We start from the raw sequence: 22,838 nt of genomic DNA, 5'->3' as shown, positions 1-22,838 counted from the left end.
TTCTCCTCCTTCAAAGACCTCTGCCTTCTGACTGATGCGTGGCACCCTCTGGCGCCATGCCACCTGCTCCTCAGGGGTGTCCGCGTGCCTCTGCAGCCTGCAGTTATCTCCGGCACCTGCGTGGTGCTGGGCCACAGCCTCTGGCAGTTGGTCAGAGGGGTTCTGCTTCTCTGGTCCCTGGTCAGTAGCTAGATTTCTTCACTTTAGCTGAAATGCTTTATGCTAATCAAGGGGAAAGTGACCCTTCCCTCTGTTCAGTGGAAGCAGGATGTTGTATATCCATAGATGTGTGTTCTTCCACGGGCGTGACAGAGACTTCACTGATTCTGCTCTACTGAAGGCTATGGCTTGTCCAATAGATACTCTGCCTTTCTTTCCATCAGCTACAAATTTCCATAAATGAACTACTGTCTACTCAGGAAATATTGGGGTTGAGTTTTGATCACCTTTTCTGTGGTTTTTTTTGATAAATATTGCAACCCTAAAAATACTAAATGCTCTACACATTTTCTTTTAATTGCTTTCGCTAATCTTTACACTCTTAATTTGAAGACTTTGAAGAATTTGAAGTTTTCTAAAACTTCTCAGAAAAGCTTTTATCTAGCATTTTTACTTTTTTAGCTGAGAAATTTGGTTGCAGCATATGATAGTGTATTGATTACACATCATAAGGTTTAAAACTAGCTTTATGAAACACTGCAGCTTCATTTGGGGAGATGTCAGTATATTTTAGTGTTGAATGTATTCTAAATTACTTTGTTAAATATCTAGAGTGCTTAGAGGATGAAAGATATGAGAAGACAGTAACAAACTAGTGGATAGACACTGCTGCTTTGAGCATTGTATAATCATTCACACTTGCGCAAAGCAAGTGTGGGTGCTATTAAAACACTGACAGTATCTTTGAAGTGTTTAATGAAAGGTTTAATTTATACTGTGAGATAAACACACCCTGGAGAATAGCCCCAGAATCAGCTCAATCTCACACAGGCAAAACAAGGTCAGATGAAAGACTGTTCTTCCTGCATTGTCAAGATCATTTAAACACCTCGCCTTCATTGAACTAACCTTGCAACATGCAGTTTTACACAAATACATCTAAAATATAGTTGTGAGATGAAATATGACTTTTCTTATGCTTGTACTTCAAAATTTATGCTTATGCAGTATTTTTACAACTTTGAAAACTATTTTTGCTTTAATGAAAAAGTTCGACATTTTCCTGCAATAATTTAATTTGTTGTGTGTTTTTACAGCTTTTTTTGTTATTTCTTCTTTTGTTTGTAGTTTAAAAGACCTTATCCAAAGTGAAGATGTGAAACCCAAGCTGCAGTACATCATGACTAACCCTTCCTTTTCTATGGTAACATGCCAAAGTGAAGACAGTGGAATAACCTGGGAAACCAACTCGAGCAGATGTTCTACTCCCTGGACCTCAGAAACTAGTACAGCTTCTGATCTTTACAGTATGGAAAGTTCACCAGTAGGTTCTCCTCCAGGAAAAGTTATCTTTATAATGGATGAAGGCAAGATTGTTCGGAAAAGGACACGCAAATCTTCAAACAGGGTGCCGATGGCTACAAGACAGAAGGGAGGCCAGAGCAATAAAAAACGTGACTCTTCTGGAATGCAGAGGCAAGAACCAAGAACTGTTCTAGGAGATGTGCAGGCCTCCATGTTGAATGTAGAGCAGGTGGAAGCACAAGACACAGATGAGGAAATGTTGGACAACAAAGAAGATCTAGAGAATATCGCAGAAGAGCCCGTAAAACGTGCTCCAATAAGATCAATATTTAGGGAGAGCAGACTGAGGAAAGTTGGTCCAATTCTTGGAGGACCAGTACAAGCTAGAATCCAGCTGTTCAACTCAATTTTTGGAGGGACTGGGCCAGCCCCTGAAACACTGGAGAAAAACAGAAGCCGGAGAAGTAGCTCAGCTTCAGGAGATTCTGAAAAGTTCCTTGAAACATCAGTGAAAGAAAGGCTGCAGAAGTTCGGTTCACTCTCAGAAGCAACACATCCAAAACATTTTCAGGGAGCAAGAAGTAAAATTCTTGAAACACCTTCTGAGAGAAGAAGGAAACAAAGACAACAACTCACAGAAGAAGCAAATCAAAGCTTTTCTTCACCAACACCACCTCTTGAAAAACAGCTTACTAAGAAAAATTACATTTCATCTGAAAATACTGAATCTTATAAAATTAAAGAATCAACTCTTCAACATGAAGAAAGAAAAGACAGACAACCTCTTTTGGAGACTCCAAATCAGGTTTCAGGACACTTGCTGAAGAATGAAGAAGAAGCCAGGAAGCAGCAAAGTCATTCACCTGTGGCCAAAACATCGATAACAGAGTCAACAACCTCCACGTCACTCAAGTCTGATGAGAAACAAGTGCTGCTTCCCTCAGCTGAAAACGCAAACAAGAAGCCAGACCAACCCCTGCTGACAGCATCAGATCATCTGGATGAAGTGAAGAAGCAGGAAGTTCAGCCCATTTCTGCATCACAGTCTGTTTCAGCAGATTTTGTTAATGAACTAGATAGACCACGCTCCCAGCATATTTTGCCTACAGAATCCACATCAGAACATCCTGAGAGGGAAACAGAGAAGCCTTACTTACCTGATGATCCATCAGCTAAATCCAAATATTCCACTCTAACTGAAATAAGACAGGAAGATATTATTCCTCAGTCATCAGAAACTCCACAATCTGAGTCTGAACATGAGCTTTTAAGATATTCTGGAAATGAAACAGAGAAGCAAGAAACCAAGTGTCCATCATCAACAACTGCACTGCCAGAGTCAGAGAGTTCAGGTCCAATGTATTCAGCTGAAAGAGAAGAGGGTCAAAAGATCCCACCCTCAGAAACTCAAAGTGTTCATTTGGAGAACCAAACAAAGTCTGAACAAGACTTTTCCCTTCAGGAAACAGATAAGCAAGGAATTAAATTTAAACCACCAATTCCTGAGAATATAGACTCCAAATATTTCAGCATTTCATATCCTACTCATACAGAAACAGAAGAAACACAGAAAACTTCAGCTATAAATAAAGCAGTAGATTTCGATCACTCTGATTTTTCCATTGAAGAAAACAAACAAGCAGAAGGTGGGCAAATGAAGATGGAACATCCAGACCTCTCATATTCCAACGAAGAAACTGGAGAATCAGAGACAACACAGATGGAGACAGAGCATCTGGAATTCTCTTCTCCCAATGAAGAAACAGAGGAATTGAAGGGTGAACAGATGGAGATGGAGCATCCAGACTTCTCCTTTTCCAGGGAAGAAATAGAGGAACCAGGAAGTGCACAGCTAGAGACAGAACTTCCAGATTTCTCATATTCCAAGGAAGAAACAGAGGGATCAGAGAGTGCAATACTGGATACAGACTATCCAGAATTGCTTTTTTCCTCAAAAGAAACTGAGAAATTAGGGACATCACAACTGGAGACAGAACATCCAGAATTTTCTTCCAAGGAAGAAACAAAAGAACGAGAGCATGCACAGCTGGAGATGGAGCATCCAGACTTTTCTTTTTCCAGGGAAGAAATGGAAGAATCAGATAGTGTACAGCTGGAGACAGAGCATTCAGATCTATCATATTCCAGAGAAGAAACGTTGGAATCAGAGAGTGCACAGCTGGAGATGGGTCATCCAGACTCTTGTTTTTCTAGGGAAGAAGTGGAAGAACTGCAAAGTGCACAGCTGGAGACAGAGCACTCAGATCTATCATATTCCAGAGAAGAAATGGTGGAATCAGAGAGTGCACAGCTGGAGATGGGTCATCCAGACTCTTCTTTTTCTAGGGGAGAAGTGGAGAAATTGCAAAGTGCACAGCTGGAGACAGAGCACTCAGATCTATCATATTCCAGAGAAGAAATGGTGGAATCAGAGAGTGCACAGCTGGAGATGGGTCATCCAGAATCTTCTTTAACCAAGGAAGTAGTCAAGGAAATGCAAAGTGCACAGCTGGAAATGGATCGTGTTTTGCTTTCCATGGAAGAAACAGAAAACCAAGCATTCAGTTCTTTTGAACTGGAACAGTCTGAAGAAGATAAACAAGAAGAAAAAGAAGAGCTTGCAGTGGTACATTCAGATTTATCATCTTTGATGGAGGAAGCAGAGAAAGAAAACAGTACAGAAATCCAGTTGGCACATTCAGATATATTTGATTCCACCGGAAGGGCTGAGACACAACAAACAGGGTATCTGGAAACAGCATTTTCAGATTTACCATATTCCATGAATAAAACAAAGGAGCAAGAACTGTCACAAAGTGACAAAAGAGAACAGCCACAGCAGGATTCACAGTCTGGAGGTAAGCTGGATTCCTCTGCCATGGCAATGCAAGGAGAAACTACTCGGCTGCAGTCAGAGCATCCAGTTTGGCCACATTCTACCAGAAAAGAACAGGAACGTAAAACTTCACAACTGAAGGTGGAACAGCCAGAGACAACATCTTCCACTGGCAAAACAGAACATCAAAAATTGCAACCAAAGCTGGAACAAACTGATTCACTGTATTCCCACGGAGAAACGGTACAAGAAGCTGTACAAAGAAACGTAGAAGGTCCAGAGCCATCATGTTTCACTAGTGAAGCAGAGCAACATGAAAATGTACAAGTAGTTTCAGAAAAGAAGGATTTATCATTTATCACTGGAGAAGTCATGCAAAAAGGAGTGGAGTCAGAAACTTTGGGGTCACAACTGATTGACAGAGCAAAGCCCTGGGAAATGCCACAAATGGAGCAGGAGCAGTCTTTTCCTTCCTGTTCCGCTGCTGGTACTCAGCAACAGGAAACACCACCACTGACCGTGCCCCAGCCAGATGTTTCATGGTCCTTTGGCAGAATGGAACAAGATACAGTACAAAGAGAGGTGAAACAGCAGGAAACAGATCGACAAGAAGCTGTGCAAATGGAAACAGAGTATTCAGATATTTCAGAAAGCCTGGGTAAAGAGGAGTCACAGGTTATAGACCAAATTAATTTGGCACAAATAGCTCGACCAGGGTTAGTGCATCCATCTTTGCCATATTCCTTCAGTAAGCAAATGGAAGAAGAAATGCAAACAGAGACAGCACATCCAGAAAAAACATTTTATGTAAGTTCAGAAACAGAGAAGGAAATCATACAATACAAATCACAGCAACAAGAAATAGTACATCCAGAGCTAGAGCAAACATTTTTGCCTTCTTCCAGTGAAAAAGAAGCTCCACTGGAAATGGAAATAACTTCAGAATATTCAGATTTGACATGTTCCTCTCATAATCAAGAAAAAATGTTGAAAACCCCAACCTTACCACTCCATTTGAAGCAACGAACCACTGAACAAGTAATGATGGAACATCCAGCTTTTTCATGTGACCGTGGTGAATCAAAACAAGGTGACACTGTAGAACAGGAGTCAGGACATCCAGAGCTCTCATACTCCATGGGAGAAACTCAGCAAAAATCAGAACATTTGGATTCACAAGGAAGCCTGAGTGAAGCAGCACAAGATAAAAGTATGGAAGTAGAATCTCAATACCCAAATCTGTCATGTTCTGATGTCCAAGGAAACCTGCAAGAAACTCCACAAATGGATTCAAAATATTCAGATTTATCATTTTCCTTTGGTGAAGGCAAAAAACAATCAACTCCAAAGTTTGAGTCTAAACATCAAGAATTGCCTAAAGTAGCTAGAAAAAGAGCTTCTTCAGCAACTGCACAAATAGAGTCAAAACATCCAGAAATTGCACCGTGGGAAATGAAGCATCCTGATTTGTCACATTCCACTGGTGAGACAAGCCAGGAAGAAGTAGCACCATTGGATCAAAAACACAGAAAACTTTCTTTTGGCAGAGAAAAACAGCAGAAAGCCACAAAGCAGCAGTTAGAGCAAGAAAAGTTACCACATCCTCCTGATAACATAGAACATAGAACTTTAGAACGTACCCAGGAGGGCTTGGAACAACCAGATTTATCATTTTCCATTGATAGCCCAGATGATGAAATTACACCACCAGAGGCAGAGCACACTGGTGTGGTATCTCCTCTGGACAACACAGAAGTACAACGAAGAGTACATCAGGAAACAGAGCAAACTTATCCCTTTGGACAAATGGAAGAGGTAACAGTTCAGCCAGAAGAGGAATTTTCACATTTGTCACCTTCTGTGGGTACAGCAGAGGAAATAGAAATGGCAGAACCGGGGCAGGGACATCCTGATCTGCCTTACTCTGTTTTCAAAGTTGAAGGGCTACAAACATCACAGCTGAAATCTGAACACCCTGGTCTAGCACGTTCCCTCAGCAAGGTGCAGGAAACAATCCAGCTGGGATTGGAAGAGCCAGGTGCATTGTATAGTCATGACAAAATGGAGCAACTCCCACCTGCACAGCTGGAGCCAGGCTATGCAAGCTGGGCACCCCTGGCCACGGAAGTGGGGAAACAAGGGAGAGAGCACACAACTGTGGAATGCTCTAAAAAGGAACTGTCTGTCTGCAGAGCAGAGCATCCACAAGCTGCAAAGGAGAAACAAAGAGCTCCGGATACACCATCCCAGAGTGGAGAAATGGAGCAAAGAGAAATGCTAAAAGCAGAGGCAAAGCATCCTGATTCATTGCATTCCATTGACAAAGAAAAGCCACAAGGAACTGCACAACCAGTGTTAGAAAAATCAGATCTGTCATCTTGGCCTGGCACAACAGAGAAAGGACAAACTGCTGAAGAGGAGAAGGCAGCCTTCTTGCATTCTTTCAAAAAAGCTGCACAAGGCGAGAAAGCACGGACAGAATTGGGACATTCAGAATTATGTCATTCTCTTAGTGAGGCAGAACAAGAAACTTTAAATGCAAAATCACACCATTCGGATTTATCTGCTGGCAGACTAGAACACCACGAAATCGTACAGCCAGAGGCAGAAATAATGGATTTATCATGTTCAATTGGTGAAACACAGCAAACTCAAATTGCTGATGAGGATTTGGAGTGCCTGGATTTATTTCATTCCACTGGCACAGTGCAGCAAGAAAAGATTCAACCAGAGAAAGAACAGACAAATGAGTTTTCATCCTCTCTCAGTAAAGCAGAACAATGGAAAGATGCACAAATGCAGGCAGAACACCCTGAGCTGCAGTGCTCTATGGAGGAAACAGAAGGACTGCAAAAATCCCAAGCAAAATCACAATATGCAGATTTGTCCTTCTCTGTTGGCACAGCAGAACCTCATAAAACAACACAGCCAGAGTTGGAAGAACAGAGTTTGTTGCATTCATTTGTCAAAACAAAGCCATCATGGGCTGCCCTACCAGAGTCTGAACATTCAAATGTCATGGAGGCCACAGGCAAAGTACTGCACATGGATTTGTCCTCTTCTGTTAGTGAAGAAAAACAAAGTGCACAGCTGGAGGTCAAACAGGAGAGGGGAACCTATACATTACAGCCAGAGGAAATAGTACAACTAAAATTGAAACAACCAGTGTTTTCAAGTCCTCGTGGCATGGAACAGCAACGAAGTACATTCCCAGTGGAAGGGGAATTCCCAAACTTCTTCTATTCCTCTGGCAAAACACAAAAACAGGACACTGCACAAGCAGAGTTCACGCCTTCTGATTTTTTGTATTCCACAGGAAAATCAGAGCAGTTGCAACCAGAACAGCTGAATTCAAAACATCCAGATTTGTCATACTCTCTTGGCAAAGCAGAGACTCACGGAATAAAGCCACTAGATTTATCATACTCCTATGGCAAGGCAGAGCAACCACAGACTGCCCAGCTGGAGCATCCAGAGATACCATATTTCACTGGTGAAACAAAGTGGAGGGATGGGGTCCAACCTGAACAGCCATGTGTTAGTCTGCAGTCCTCTGAGGTTGAAACAGAGCAGCCAGAAACACCTTCTGTATCACATACCTTTGTCAGGACCGAGGAGCAGGGAACTGCACAACCAGCCTTCAAACAATCAGATTTATTAAGTCCTATTGACAAAGCAGAAAAGCATGAAATGCCCCCACTGAGAGCAGGACATTCACAGAAGCGAGACACTGGTGTTCCTTCATCTTTAAGTGCTCAGCTGGAAAGTGAACAACAAAATTTATCATTTTCCACTGAGGAAGCAGACAGCCACAAAATTCAACCATATTCATCTCTTACTGAACAAACAGTGTCTGTACCTTTGGGTGCTTCACACACTGTTTCTGAAATAAGCCCTGAAGGAAGTCCAAAATCTTCACCTCTAACTGGAGGCTCATCCCCCAAACATTTAGAAACATCTTACTCCCGCTGTAAAACAGAGCACTCAGAAACTGCCCAGCCTGAGCCAGGATCCTTTTTTGCAAGAAAAGCAGAGAATACAGAAAGTCTTCTATGTTTGCCTGTAGCTGCAGAGTCTGAGGTTGAATGTGAAATTTTGGCTGAAGCTGAGAGAGAACAGACTCCACATTACTTTCACACAGCTATACAATTGGAATCTGAACAACTAAATTTATCATATTCTACAGATAAGACAGACACTCTAGAAAGTCAAGATTACTTGACTGTACCTTCAAAACTGCAGTCTAAACCTTCAGTTCCATTTTATTCAGCTGACGAAACATGTCAGCAAGAAGTTCCACCTTATTCAAAACCAGTCTCTGAATACTTGGTTCCCACACGGTCCCTTGCTGAACAAGAAAAGCAAAATATGCAGCCACTTATTACCCAGCCCATACAATCAGAGTGTGAAGATGTAATTCCACCACACAATGAAAAACAACTGCAAAAAATTCAGCTCAGTTCACCTGAAACAGCAAGCTTGATGACAGTGCACTTGGAGAGTATGTCTCGAGTGCAAGACCAAGACCAGCTAGAATCTCGTTTGTTGGACACCATATATTTGTCTCCAGACCAACTAAGAAGTTCCCCCAAATTCACTACTGAGCAATATGAACAAGAAATGCAACCCGATGTACAGACAGTGCCAAGGTCAGTGAGCACAGAGTCAAAGGTGACCGGTGTAGCAGACCAGCAAGCAGTGTCATCAGAGTCATCTCAATCTTTTCATAAATTTCCAGGGAAGTCAGAACTTGAAAAGTCAGTATCAGTGGCTTTCACTGATGATGAAGAGAAACAAAATACCCCACCATCTTTATCTGATGTAGCAGACATGCTTGGAAAGCAATCTAGCAAAGCTTCAGGCCTTTATACTGAAGGAGGGCATAGATGTGAAATGCAATGTTTTGAAGACCAAAAGCATATAACCTTGGAGCATCTGGGAGCAGTTTCATCAGACCTTGTTCATGAAACTGTGAGACACAAAACTCAGCATTATTCTGGTGAATGGGGCAGCCCTTTTTCAGCAGAGATTAAGTCCCTTAGCTCCAGTTCTGAAGAAAAGCAGAAACCAGATACTCCATCTTTTGGGCTGGCTAGCTGGCTGGTAGAAGAGGTGAAAGCTCGCTCAGCTAGTCCAATAGGGGCTGTGGATACAGACTCACAAGGAATTCAGCTTTCTCCAAATGAAGCTTCTGATTTTGGATCAAAACAATTCCCAGCTGGAAGTGATACAGAACTTACAGTTCATGGGACTACAGAGACTAAGAGACATAGATTTAGAGTTTCTGAATCAGCGTCAAATAAATTTCCTCCCAGGAAGTCCTCAGACACTAGTCCCAAAACGCAAAGGTATGATTTACCATCTCTGGTAGGGGATAACCAAGGTCCAGATAAACTTCTGGACCATGAAACTAGTACTTCAATCCCGACAAAAATTGAAGCAATGCAACACCGGGAGGTAGGAAAAATGTCTGAAGTGCCTGAACATTACCTGAGAGAAGAGGAAAAAATGCAACATGCAAGTGCTGTAGAAGACAGTCAGCATACTCCAGAGACTACTGAACAAAAAGACCTATTTAATATCATTTCAGAAGGTTATGAAATACTCAATATTCACGCACCTACGCATATTTCTTCTGTTGATCAAGAAGAAAGTAAACACATGCCTGATAAATTAGAATACTTGGAAACAAATACTTCATTTAGAAGAAAATTAGGTGATGATGGCCAGACAGCCCTAAGTTCGGGAAGAACCACAGAAATTTCAGAAAGCTCAGTATTGGGAAAGACTGAAACCTATGAACTAATAGAATCAGTCAAAAAGGATGATGTTGAGGAAACTGGAGAAACTCAACAAGAAAACCTCCTGTTGCCAGAAAACAATAATTATGCAATGCTGGATCCTAATAATGGTACTGCTGATATGGATTATTTTGAAAAATACACATTGATTGATGATAAATCCCCAATTCAGCCACAATTTGAAAGACAAATTTCATTGTCTCCTGTGACAGAAGATCCTAATGAATCAATGGAAGAAGCCAAATCTTTTAAAGAAAGTACTGAGGTAGATACTTCGGAAGAGTTTTCCTTGCTTGAGGACCTGGATGAAGTCTTTTATGGTACCATAAAAGGAGAAAGCAAAACACAGTTCTATGCAGAGGCTTCAAGACCTTTACCACTGCAGAAATCAATTGATTCTAGCAGTAAAAGCTTTACAAATGTAGAAGAAGAACAGAAGTCACCAGGGACTCCACTCTTTGATTCAGAAGGAGGAGTGCTAGAACGATCTCTCTTGTTCCCTACCACTGTTGCTGCAGTTAACCCAGAGCTTTTAGAGGAGCCACCTGCTCTGTCATTTTTATACAAGGACCTCTATGCGGAAGCAGTAGGAGAAAAGACAAAGGATGAGACTCCCTCTGATGAAGAAAGTGGTAATTCTAATGCGTCTTTCCCTAGTAGAAATTCAGACACAGATGATGGAACTGGAATGTATTTTGAAAAATACATTCTTAAAGATGAAATTCCAAGTAAGGCCATAGGGCCTCAAAAAGATCAGATACCAGAAGATGAATCCTTTAGTGGAGGAATTTTGGTTTGGAGTTCAGAGAACAAGCAGGAGCAGGGATTTGGTGATTTTCCTGAGGTTCTGTCAGAAAGAGGTGTTATGGAGAGAGACAAAATTCAGGTTGACAGCAACATTCAAGCAACAGTTTGCAAGCCAATGCATGCCATTCCTTTTGGAAGCAAAACAGTTCTTTCAGGTGTAAGAACTGATACCACTGAACAAAGAGAAGAAGAAAATGTATCAGTAGAAACAACTGAAGAGTTTCCAGAGCAGTCAAGTCAACAAGCATACACTCAACGAGTGGATTATCAGGGAGCCATGTATCAAGAAGCTGGCACTAAGCAGGAAGAACGGCAAGATATAACAGCAGTTCCTCAAATGGAAAAGTACGTTCCGTATGTCAGGGCTCCCACTGAAGACAGTGCAGATGATCAGTATACTCAGGAACATCTGTCCTGTGTCCCTACCATTCAGCAAACAGAGAATCCAGACTTGCAAATAGAGGAGCAGCATCCTGATGTTTATGAAGATCTTGCTGAGTCAATGGACTATGATGTGATTACACAAGAAGAGCTTTTGCAAGATGAAATATCGTCTCAATTTACACACGAGGAGCTATTATTTGAAGACAGGGACTCCTTTGATCATGCTGCTGATAGCTATGAATTTGTTAATGAGCCAGAACAAAGAATACCTGTTGAGCTTGAAGATTCAGGCTTTGTGGTGATGTATCCTGAAAAATCAGCAATGAACATTCCTCAAGTTGAAAGCCCACAAAGAGAACTGAAGAAAGCACAAGCAGACACTTACTGTTACCACTGCAAATGCCCAATATCTGCTATTGACAAGCTTTTTGGAGAGCATAAAGACCATGAAGTCACAACACTAGATGATGCTGCAACCAAGATGAAGGTAAGAATTAATCCGGGTAAGAAAAGGAGCTACTAAGGCTAATTTTTTCAGTCCTCTTGCATTGTCAAGGGCAGAGGCTTCAAAGAGCAGTCCAGACGCCAAGTTGCAGTATCTATAAAATACAAACTATTCCTAAACACCTGTTAGAGATCTTGAAGGGAGACTATCTTACTAACGTATTCTCTGGAGTCCCAGGCTTGCCAAGCTGGTGTTTTAATTTATTCAGAAGCTTGAATGGCCTTGTTTATACGTAGTTGTTACCAGACTTTTCATCTTTCAGTCCTCTTATCTGTGTAAGTTTGTTCTGGTTTTGATATGTAGGGGGAGAAATGGGAAGAACGTTGTTTCTATGAAAATAAAACTTGAGTAACAGCAGCTCACTTCACTTGACAAGGTATAGAAGCCTCCATATGTGGAGACCAGTATCACCATAAAGAGTTCCCTGTCTCACCTACATGCGTTGGTTGCTGGGAGGTGTTAGACAAATTACACTGCACAATTTTGTGTAAGTGCCAACCTGTTTTCTGTTCCATTCATTTTCATCTGCAAGACGGCCTTAAACTGGAGAGGGATGTTTAACAAGAGCATGTACTGACAGGACAAGGGGGAATGTCTTTAAATTGAAAGGGGGCAGGTTCTTGTTAGACATAAGGAAAAAAATTCTTCACTGTGAGGGTGGTGCGACAGTGGAACAGGTTGTCCAGAGAAGTTGTGGATGCCCCACCACTGGAAGTGTTCAAGGCCAGGCTGGATGGGGCTCTGAGCAACCTGGTCTAATGGAATGTGTCCCTGCCCATGGCAAGGAAATTGGAACTACATGGTCTTTAAGGCTCCTTCCAACCCAAATCATTGTGATCTGTGCTAATAGCTTTGTAGTGTCAGCACAGGTAGGAGTTTATGAAGTCCTACTTCTTGCCACTATCTCTAAGCTGCTCCCTCTTAAAAGACAGATAAAATGCCCTCCATTTCGGTAGGCTAGTCCATTGCTACCAATACTAGTGAAAATGCTTTTTCTATGGAAGCTATTTTCATTAAAGTGAAGTTCTACTTGTGAAAACAACATGAGTGTGATAGCTCACTTCTCCCATATCAGATCTGTTCCTGTACAAGTGAACATATCATACAGGTGTTCCTTTCTTGGTTACCAGCTATTTACTCTCACCGCAGTAAATGTGAGGCGAAAGGTGACAGTCTTGGCGACAAATGAAAGGTGAGGTCTCTTTCTTGGCACATTTTCATTTGAAAGAAATACAGATTTTATGTCATTTCACTGAAATTCCAGAAGAGCTTGTATTGGTAGTATTTATGTAATCTTTATGTTACCTCATATGCAGAAGAGAGAAATCAAAAGTGGGAGGAGTCAATGTGAGAGTTTCAAATATCAATACTTGCAAAATATCTCCATGGTGTGCAGATGTAGAGCTGCTTTTTATATATGGCCATTCATGCTTGACTTAGCAGTGATAACAAGCCACAAGTAAGTTAGTAGCAAAGTCACAGACCCCAGCTACCCCTCAAATGTACCTGCATTACAGCGAGTCAAGTTAAGCTGCAAATAAACATCCCATGATATCATTCTCTGGCTGTGGAGCATGGACATGAAGCGAATATTAAATTTGGCTACAACACAGGCCTGGCTTCACATGATTTCTAACACTCAGGGCTCAGGTTACTTTGAGACTGCATTTGTATGTCTCATGTTACTTCTGTATAATTACTGAGAAAACATTAAGATAGCAAAATGCTTATTGCATGATTTAAAAAATTATTTTAATTATTTTTTATTATTGTTGCTTGAAAAATGTAAGAACATAGCTTCACAGTAAATTAAATGAGCTATGGATGGCATCTGTCAGGTTTTATAGATCATCTTGGCAAACAGAAATTTGTTTCCAAGTCTTGATGATTTGCCCTAAGTATTTTTAAAGTGAGCTTTCAATGGTATTGTCCAATGTGACATTTGTAATTAATGTAAAGTCATGTGCTTTTTTCCTACAGATCTAGCTGTAAAATTCTGCCATAATAAGAAGCTGTTACAAAGGAAGACAACCTTCCTTTTAGATTTATGCCATCAAATTAAAACTAAGCATTTTTATAAATTATGAGTTGCTCCAGAGCAGTTGAACAACTTGCTTTCATAAAAGGTCAAGAAGGACTAAGAAAAAGTTCTGAGTTGTCTCGGATGCCTGTTGTGCCTTGGGCTGCCTTTGTTTCCACATAACTCCATCAGTGATTTTGATGATTTCTTGCTTATAGGAATTATATATATATATATATATATATATATATACGCACACACACATACAGGGATATCTATTTACATATACATACATAAAGGGATATCTATTTATCTATATATCGATCTATATAGAGACAGATATCTATCTTTAAAATTGTAATTTAAGAAGCCATGACACTGTACAATCTATTACCCTCACAACTACCTTTGTTATCTTCCTTTTTATGGGCTTGTTCCTGTGATCTCTCAAGGACACTCATGAGGCTCTGAGTACCTTCACTTTCTGGCAAAGCTGCATGGGAATTCATACCATTCAACAGCTTGTATGGACACAGCACCTTATCAAACTGAGCTCACTTTTTTGGTTTGGAAAGAGTTCTGTGACTGTTCCAGTTGCTATTTCTGTGCTTGTTTTTGTAGCCAGGGTGATACTTGAACTTACTTAGCAATTGTTCCAATGGTGGCTCATGGCAAAAGGAAAATATTCACCTAAAATAAATTCTGTGTAAAAAGTTTATAAAACAACCTGCCTAAGTTACTGAAACATTTTAAATTTCAGGATCAGTTAAGCAAATTGCTAACAGCACTGGAAGAAAAGTCAATGAAGATTGAAGAGTTTGTGAGTGATATTGAATTGCGATTTAACTCAGTTGAGGTAAGTCCTGTGTTTTATCACACTAGTTTTCTTTCCCTCTACAAGATTACTTCCAAGATATGCTTGCCTTGTTGAGCAACTTCACTGCTTCCACTAAAATGGGCTGTTTCTCCAGTCCTCAAACTGACTTCTCTGGAAATTCACTGAAAGGTGTTAACTTTGGAGGAAGAAAAAGATTGCTTTCTTGCGCATTACTGCAAAGTGGAACATGTAACTGTCAAACACTGAAGGAAAAAGTTCCCTTAATTTTGTTTATGCCTATAAAAAGCTCACACTATGTCTTTATTTAGAATCCCATGTGAAGCATCCAAATTAGCTGGCCAGTGTTTTAAGTTCTGATTGCCCAAGTTCTTAAGCCTTGAGAACTATATTAACTGCAGTTGTAAGTATAGATTTTTAGCTATTTCGTAGTCAGACTTCCTATCTCAGTGCTCAAATATTAAAATTTAATTTTAAGCCCTAACAGTAAAAAAAAAAAAAAAAAAAGCTGTTGTTGTTTTTGATGTATTTCTCTAGAGATATTTCTCTCAGAGGAGTTTGCTTGCAGAAATAAAATTGTCTTATTGTCAGTGTGACAATGAATGAATCTGGTGGATGGCTCATGTATGGGTAATTGAGAATTTCTGTATATTCATTAATGTTGTCATTTTATTCTGCAGGAAAACTGTAAGAAAAATGCAGACTTATTGGAAAAGCAGAATGAAGAGATGCTCAAGAAAGTGGTAGCTCAATATGATGAGAAATCAGAGAACTTTGAGGAAGTGAAGAAGATGAAAATGGAGTACCTGTATGAGCAGATGGTAAATTTCCAGCAAACTGTTGATTCAGCAAAGGAAACTTTGGAGACAACAGTAAAAGAAACAGATGAAGTGGATGGATTTGTTTTCCTAAATGTAAGTAAAACTAGCTTTCATGCTGTAGCTTTTATGATATTAGTTAGGAAAGGACTTCTGTATCTAGGGTCTCAATGAGTTATTTACTTTTCTTTTTAAGACAGCTAAATCCTGCTAACTCAGCTATTCCACTCTGAAGCTGCTCGATCATTTGCTTTTGATGTGGGAATTCTCAGAGAGAACTGTAGAGATGATGCACAGGACAAAAATGTGACTTACACCACTAAAATGGTTCTGTTCATTTTATAAGAAGGTGAAAAGACAGTTTGATAATATATCTAGAATTAATCACTGAGAAGTAAGAGACATTACCGTATTCAGGTATTTTACTGTATGAAAAATAAAATACATATTATGTATAATAATAAACAACAAGAAAATCACTTTTGAAACAAGAAAATGTAATTGAAAAGTAAAATTGTTTCTGGGTTTTAGGGTTTTTTGGTGTGTGTTGTTGTTGTTTGAGGGTTTTGTTGTTGTTTTGGTGTATTTTTTAATGAGCAGATGGGCAGTATTTATGCACTCAAATTACTGAGGCTGTGATAAATATTTACTATTGAAAAACAGAGAGAGGCTGTGTTGGTTGCTGACTGGGGTAAAACCACGACAGTGGGATAGGCTGAAGGCTCTGCATGTGAGGTGCATGTCTCTAATGGTTCTTTCTGGATGTTAAAAACTTCTCCAGTGAATCTACACGACTGGGCCTGCCTAACTCATACAGTCATTAGTCTGTATTAAACTTTGTTCAGAGGGTGTTGCAGGTCCTGTGTCCTCCAATACTATTCTTGTGCTGCAAGACTTGTCCTTAAGTGAGCCATGGTACTTTCTTCTCTCTACAAGTGTATTACCTCAAAGAGGTAATGGAGTCTCAAAGAGGATGATGGAGTTTCTGGGATAATAATCTTCCCCCGTTATGGAATTAGCATGTGGTCTGGAAGTTGCAGAGAAATGATCCAGAATGCCAGAAATAAAACGTCAAATTACTGTCTAAAGACTGATCACTCATGCAAAATAAACCAGCTTCTGAAATACAAGTGCCTAGCCCATATACACCCTGCAGCTACAGAAATGATGGACCAATGTTTGGCTTTCTTCCCTGCTCCATGCCACACAACATTGTAGTATCTTGTAACCAAGGGAATGTTGTGGTAGATTAGCTATTTTGGGAGGGACGAAAAATCTAGATTATTTTCCTGATTTTGTGAGGGTCAGTGCTTTGGCAAAATGATAACTTTGTAATCTGTAATTCTTTTGCAGGGCTATGAAAATTACTAGATTCCCTGCTCCCTTCTGTTAGTGATAAAGGAGAGGAACTTTTTTGTTCACAGGCCAGGAAACATTAGCTGAAGATTCCTGGAGCATGGAACAAACTCTCACTCTATAAGTATAAATCTCACATAGCTTTTAGTAATAAGAAGTTATGAAGGACATTTTAGCCAGAATTTGGATTTAACTATTCTTAACATGCAAGTGATTTCTTTCTCTAAAAGTCGTGGTTTAAGAAAGTACTTGACTATGCTCCATCTTTAAACCTAGATATTGAATACTGAACCCTCAGGCACTTAAAACAAGATTTATACTCTAATACCCTGCTGAGCCAGAGCTTTGAAATTAAATATTCCTAAGGAAACAAATTCTCTGCTGGTGTGAATGCACAGCATTCCACACAACCTCAAGTCAATAAAGCTGTGTGTTTTATGTCTGTGGAGAGTAGAAAGACTGTTAGATGAGCATGATTGGCTTTTCAGCACTTTGGGGGTTTTTGAAAACCATTAACATTTTTTTTTCCTTCTCTTCCTAGTCATCTAAAGAATTGAATAAAAGGTACATGAAGTATGGGTTAAGTGTACTGTAGTGAGCATTAGGCCTAGCATGCTAGATGCTTCATTCAGTATTTGCAAGCTTTGAAAACACACTGCTAGTAATCAGAGCTACCTTTATAAACCTTGCAAATAATGAAATTTAGAAAAGTGGCTTTATACTTGTTACTTGCTGTAACTGACTGGTTTTGAAGTGTTTTGCACATGTTCTGTAATGCATTAATTAAACAAATAGCATGTTAAAACATCAGCTCAATTTTAAACCTCTGCACAGACATTTTTAAACAGACGCTCCTTGTAGTTATCACTATACATACATATACAATAACCATTTTGACCATGTGTCCACCTTTTAGACTGATCAGATATATCACTGATATGTTTCTTTTTTCACTAGTCTGGTTCTGTATCACTTGGTCTCTGAAAGGTTGTAACACAAAGCAATACAGGTAGTTGGACTAAGTTGGACTATGCTTCTTGAACACAACTCCAGAAGAATGAGATTAAGTAGATTTCCAAACCTGACTAGAAGACTATGAGCTGATGTTTTCCTGTGGCTCTCCACTGGTACTGCCTAATTCAGGGTGTGTTGGAGGGCTGGTGCCTCATCATGGCTGCATCATCGTCTGCCTGAACACAATGGTAAATGCATACAATCACAAACAGCTTTCTGCCATGTGGGATTTTCTCAAGGGAGTTACTTTGGTGAGTCCCATCCTTTATGAGGGAAGTGTTCAATCATAAGCCCATATTCCCCAAATAAATTTTCTAGGGTAAAAGAGAAACATTCAGAGCGGTTGGCTCCAGGCTTCTCCCGTGCAAGCCCCCCAAACTGCACTACCCACCCCACCACCCCTGACTTTCCCCAGAGGGCTTGGGCACTGCGCAGTGCAAATCCAACATACCCTTGTCAGTGCTGCCTCAGCCATCACAGGGATATGCATGCTGACATGGACTGGGGCATAACAGTAACACCAGGGTTTCAGTTTGCAGTCAAATTACAACCCCAGGAGAGAGATCTGAAGAGAATGTGACAAACACCCCTTCAAGGTTTCTATTAATCTCCAAAATAAGAACTATAAATCTGGACTCACCTGTTGCAAGTCAAACTGTCTGGCCATGTATCTGCACTTAGTTTACTGCATATGATTAGAGCAGGTAAAATGAGACGAAACGATTTTCCAATGCTTTCTGTCCACTTGATCTTCTTTACTTACACAATAAAGTTTATTCTGTTTGGTGCATGGTCTTGGTTATAACTTTAGTTTGATAATACCTGTTAACCTAAAATAGATTAAGAACAAGTCTATTTAACAATGCATGTTTTTCTAAAGAAAGTGTATTTTATATTTGCTGTGCTTTGCTAATATTATGCATAATTAACTACTTCAGTGACTGAAAAAAATGAAGGGGAAAATGCTAAAATTCAGACGCCTTGAAAAAAAAATTTCTTCCATTTTCTTGAGGCTGCTTCTGTCCCAGAGTTAAAAATGTTTTGGGTTTTTTTCATATAATGAACCCAGCAAGTATGGGCTAATTAAATGGAATCTATTTTTCTCATGTTTTTTGGCTTGCCATAAGCAGCTGCTTTACGTTACATCTCCGGAGTCAGCTGCAGTAGTTAGCTCTAAGTTTGTAACCTTTAAAGGCACTGCATTAGCAAGCCCCAAGCCCATGCTCTTGAGAGTCTTGCTGTGAACTTCCACACCTTCACATTCTCGTGGGTTGTGTGCACTCTCACTGTGCTCCTGACTCGAAACTGCAGTCTAAATGTTCAAAATCAGGGAAACAGCTTCTCCTTACATGCTGTCCTCAAGGTCACAGGAAATATTTAGAGAAGTGCAAGTCACGTGGTCTTTGCTTCTGGCCTTTGGAAAACTATGCAACAGTCCTCCACGAAGAATTTATATGGACAGGTAATACCGTCCCTGCCCGGCTCCGTGGGGTCCCGCGTGCCCCCACAGAAGCACGGGTGGGTTCAGTGCTACAGTCGGTAGCAAAGAGTCCAGAAGGGCACTTGCGTGCGTTCCGGCAGGAGCACTCATTGCTGCTACACTGTCAAAGGTTACAGAGGCAAATACAAACGTGATCCCGAAGCTCACGGTTTTACCTGCGCGTGGGGAAAGGCGGGACCAGGGAATAGGGGCCAATGGGAAAGCTCTGAGGGAGTGACGAGGGGTAGAGGCTGACAGCCAACCGGGGAATCCAAACTGGGATAGATTAACCTAGCAGAACAACGCATCCTGGGGGAAGCCTTTCTGGTCACCTTAACATAAACTGGTTCCTGTGGCACTAGGGACTTTTCTTACTGAGCACTCTCTGTCCCTTGTAGTGTATGTTCACTGGCCACGACAGACAGATATGTGTTTTCTTTCAATTAGGTTACTTTCTGCGATGGATACCACTCTCTCTTTAGAGAAGGTGCCCAGTGCTTTTTCTCTGTTCGAGCACTATGCGGACAGCCCAGGACAAAGCAACCAACACTCCTTACAACACGTGGCTGGTAAGAAACTCTGGATATCGTCTTCACAAAACCTGACATTTTGGCAATGCTTTGGAAATTTTAGGAAGCTAAAAATAGAATCTATCTGAGAAGTGTAGATTTCCAAACCATGTAATTAGCAATCAGAGTTGAATGTAAAATGAAGTTTAATTGTGCACAAGTGTTTGGCTTATAGTAGGTACAGTAGGATGAGCAACAGAGGGAGGAATGCTAAATTGGGGGATTCTTGCATCATTTCAGACATCTGTACCTCAGACAAGCTGAAGGTCTCTATCTGTAAATCTCCTGGGGCTAAAAAAGTTGCTTTTATTTGCATGCAGAGATAGAAGAAGCAATCAATGGGTCTCCTGAGCTCTCTTCCTCTGAGGATGGCAGCCCCAGAATGCCTGGTGTTGGAATGAGAGCAGCGGGCTGGTTGATGGTTGAGGTCCCTGGACTTGTCATAAATGAATGGAGGCACCTGAAACTCCCAAGGGATGTGAAGGGAAAGTGGTTAACTATAGCTGGAAACAGCCTCTGCTTGGGAGGCTGGTAATGAAAATTGCACATGATAAAGGGGTTTACTTATCTCTGCTGATATTTCATGTCCTTTAAAGAGCCTGACCGAGCTTTCTGCTCTGCCTGTGTATATAGGTGTATTATCGAGATCTGGACAGCTGTCAACGAAGATCTTGTCAGCACCATTTTGTCGTTCATTTTCTTCATAATGGGACCTCACTCCGGGGTTTCTTTTTCAAGAGAACATTGGTTTAGGGATGTCACATCTCATTGTCAGGCTTTGTGGCCCCCCATTCATCATCACATGCACCACTGCCAGCATAGTCACTCCCTGGCTTTTGAAGTGAAGCCCCTTTCTCATGTGTTTGGTCCCTGAGCACTGAAACTGGAGCATTAGATTCCCTAAGGTGCTTTGTTCACTGGCTGGATTTTCAAGTGACTAATGGTACCATAGAGAAGTGCCCACCTTGTGCTGACTCTCTGGTGTGTCTAATAAGGGCTGAGTGCACTTAGCAGTGTCAGTATAAGGAGATTGTCTCTCTCCTTCACACCACTACTTTTATTAGACCTGGAGGAACTCAAATATATCTGAGATGTTAATGTCCTTGTCAGATGTATATGAATTTGCCTGTGGCACTTGTAAGCTTCTCAGGTGAAGTTGGACAGGCATTTGTGCATGCAGCATTATCGCAGTGTCATTTTTTTAGGAAGTCAGATAAAACAACCACTTTTGTAACTCACTCTGTCAGTTAACTTGCTGGTGTAAATGTGCTATGTGTCTTGGCTTAGTTCCCAAACTTCCTCTTGCAGTCCCGTGGGTGCAACCGTTCATTCCTCCTAGGCTACTGCCTACTGGCAAGGTCATACAGGTGGAGAGATCCATGTATTTCTTTTTCCCACAAGCCACTCCAACATATATTTCCCTAAACTGCTGAAGCCTGCTTTCTGAGTTAGTTTGCATTAGCTACTGTGTTTGCTGGCTCCAGACCAGTTTGCTTTGAGAAACTGCAGATGAATAACTGTCCACTAGTAAGAGATCTTCAAAGGTCCTTATTCTTTATACTTACTTAATCTCTAACATACCTAGGCATACCTGTCTTCACCTTTACTGCAAAGTATTTAAACTGCTATTGTGATTTTTACTTTGGCAAGCAGTAGACAAAAAAAATTCAATGAGTTTTTTCTTATTTATTTGATAGTTTGTTTTTTCAAGGTTACACCCTCCCTGAAGGAAAATAGTTACCTGCATACATGAAACTTGATTAGGAATTGAATGGCTTGAATACATTAATTTTTCACATACTGACGACCATTTTAAGACACTCAGAATTTTATTTGAATTAAGCCATATGACAGAATGCCTATGAACATGCCAGGTTTCTTCAATCCATGTATTTTCCTTCAGAAAATACGGTGTTTTACTGAACAATTTCATAAAACATTATTTTCACCACTTCAGAAACATGTTTCCTTCAAAATGCCCTCCATTTCCCAATTTTCCATATCCACTAATGAAATGCCCTTTTCCCTCAAATTCTTCCTTCTTTCATGTAATCCATTTCCATTCAGAAATGCATTAGCATAAAAAACCCTTGCAGCATACCATTGAGCATAGTGGAACCCAGGTTCTGCCTGGGAATAGAAGAGTGGGAATAATTTAAAAATTTGAAAATCATTCTTTCGAAAGCCCACTGCAAGTCCTGGCCTTTTATACTGGAAGGCAAGGACCTTTGCTGATTGCAAAAAAGTTTCCCGTAGAGTCACAGAGGAATGTATCTGCTCTCCTTCTTCAACTACACATAACCAAGGAAATACTGTTTCTCATTACATCGGAAAACATATAGATTATTATTTTTCTCCCGGGGCTGTGGAGATTACGTAGCACAATGGAAAACTTCCTTGCACCACAGCACTTCAATGAAAACTGAATTGATGAGAACATCCCACTTTTCTGTTGAAAAATATAATTTAGTCAAACTCATATTGCAAATACCTCATTTTTTGATTAAAATTCACTTTAAAAGGGACCACTTAAAAAAGTACAATGCACAAAGATTCTGTTTCTGAATAGTTCAGCTTCTTTTTTCGAAATTGCTTCTTTTCAAATTGTTTCATATTAAGCAAAAGGAAATTAGAAATCAAATGTTTCTCAACGTTGCTGAACTGAATTTCGATCTACGATTTTTTTCAGAAGTTTCATTCAATAAACTAGCTTCTGTTCAGATTTGGCATAATAATAAATCTTGCAACTGTGGGGTTTCTGTGATCAAAAATAGTGGTTTCTAGGCAACTTCATGGGGAAAAAAAATGGTTTACCCACAACGTCCACTGAAAGGAAGTATTTTCCTAAAGATGATAAATTTTTTAATTGCCAACTCTAGATGCAGTCAAAAGACAAAATGAGGATTGTTTTTAGCAATAAGAAGGATAATTTTTTTCAATGGGAAGCAG

At 40.3% G+C, this 22,838-nt stretch overlaps 1 protein-coding gene across 2 annotated transcripts in view; it reads left to right on the top strand.

Moving 5' to 3' along the window:
- Nucleotides 1–22,838, top strand: part of CMYA5 (cardiomyopathy associated 5) — a 47,853-nt gene that overhangs the window by 7,612 nt on the left and 17,403 nt on the right. The window contains exons 2-6 of one of the 2 annotated variants that reach the window (XM_032095403.1): nucleotides 1,288–11,779; nucleotides 14,578–14,673; nucleotides 15,333–15,566; nucleotides 17,368–17,390; nucleotides 19,768–19,889. In XM_032095403.1, the coding sequence (XP_031951294.1) occupies nucleotides 1,288–11,779; nucleotides 14,578–14,673; nucleotides 15,333–15,566; nucleotides 17,368–17,390; nucleotides 19,768–19,889 (10,967 nt within the window). The remainder of the gene's footprint in view (nucleotides 1–1,287; nucleotides 11,780–14,577; nucleotides 14,674–15,332; nucleotides 15,567–17,367; nucleotides 17,391–19,767; nucleotides 19,890–22,838) is intronic. The other variant, XR_004237371.1, reaches the window with a different exon arrangement.

This window comes from Corvus moneduloides, chromosome Z (assembly GCF_009650955.1).
Source record: "Corvus moneduloides isolate bCorMon1 chromosome Z, bCorMon1.pri, whole genome shotgun sequence".
Lineage (NCBI taxonomy): Eukaryota > Metazoa > Chordata > Aves > Passeriformes > Corvidae > Corvus > Corvus moneduloides.
Note: the sequence above shows the minus strand (reverse complement) of the source record. Positions and strands in the feature narration are given on the sequence as shown.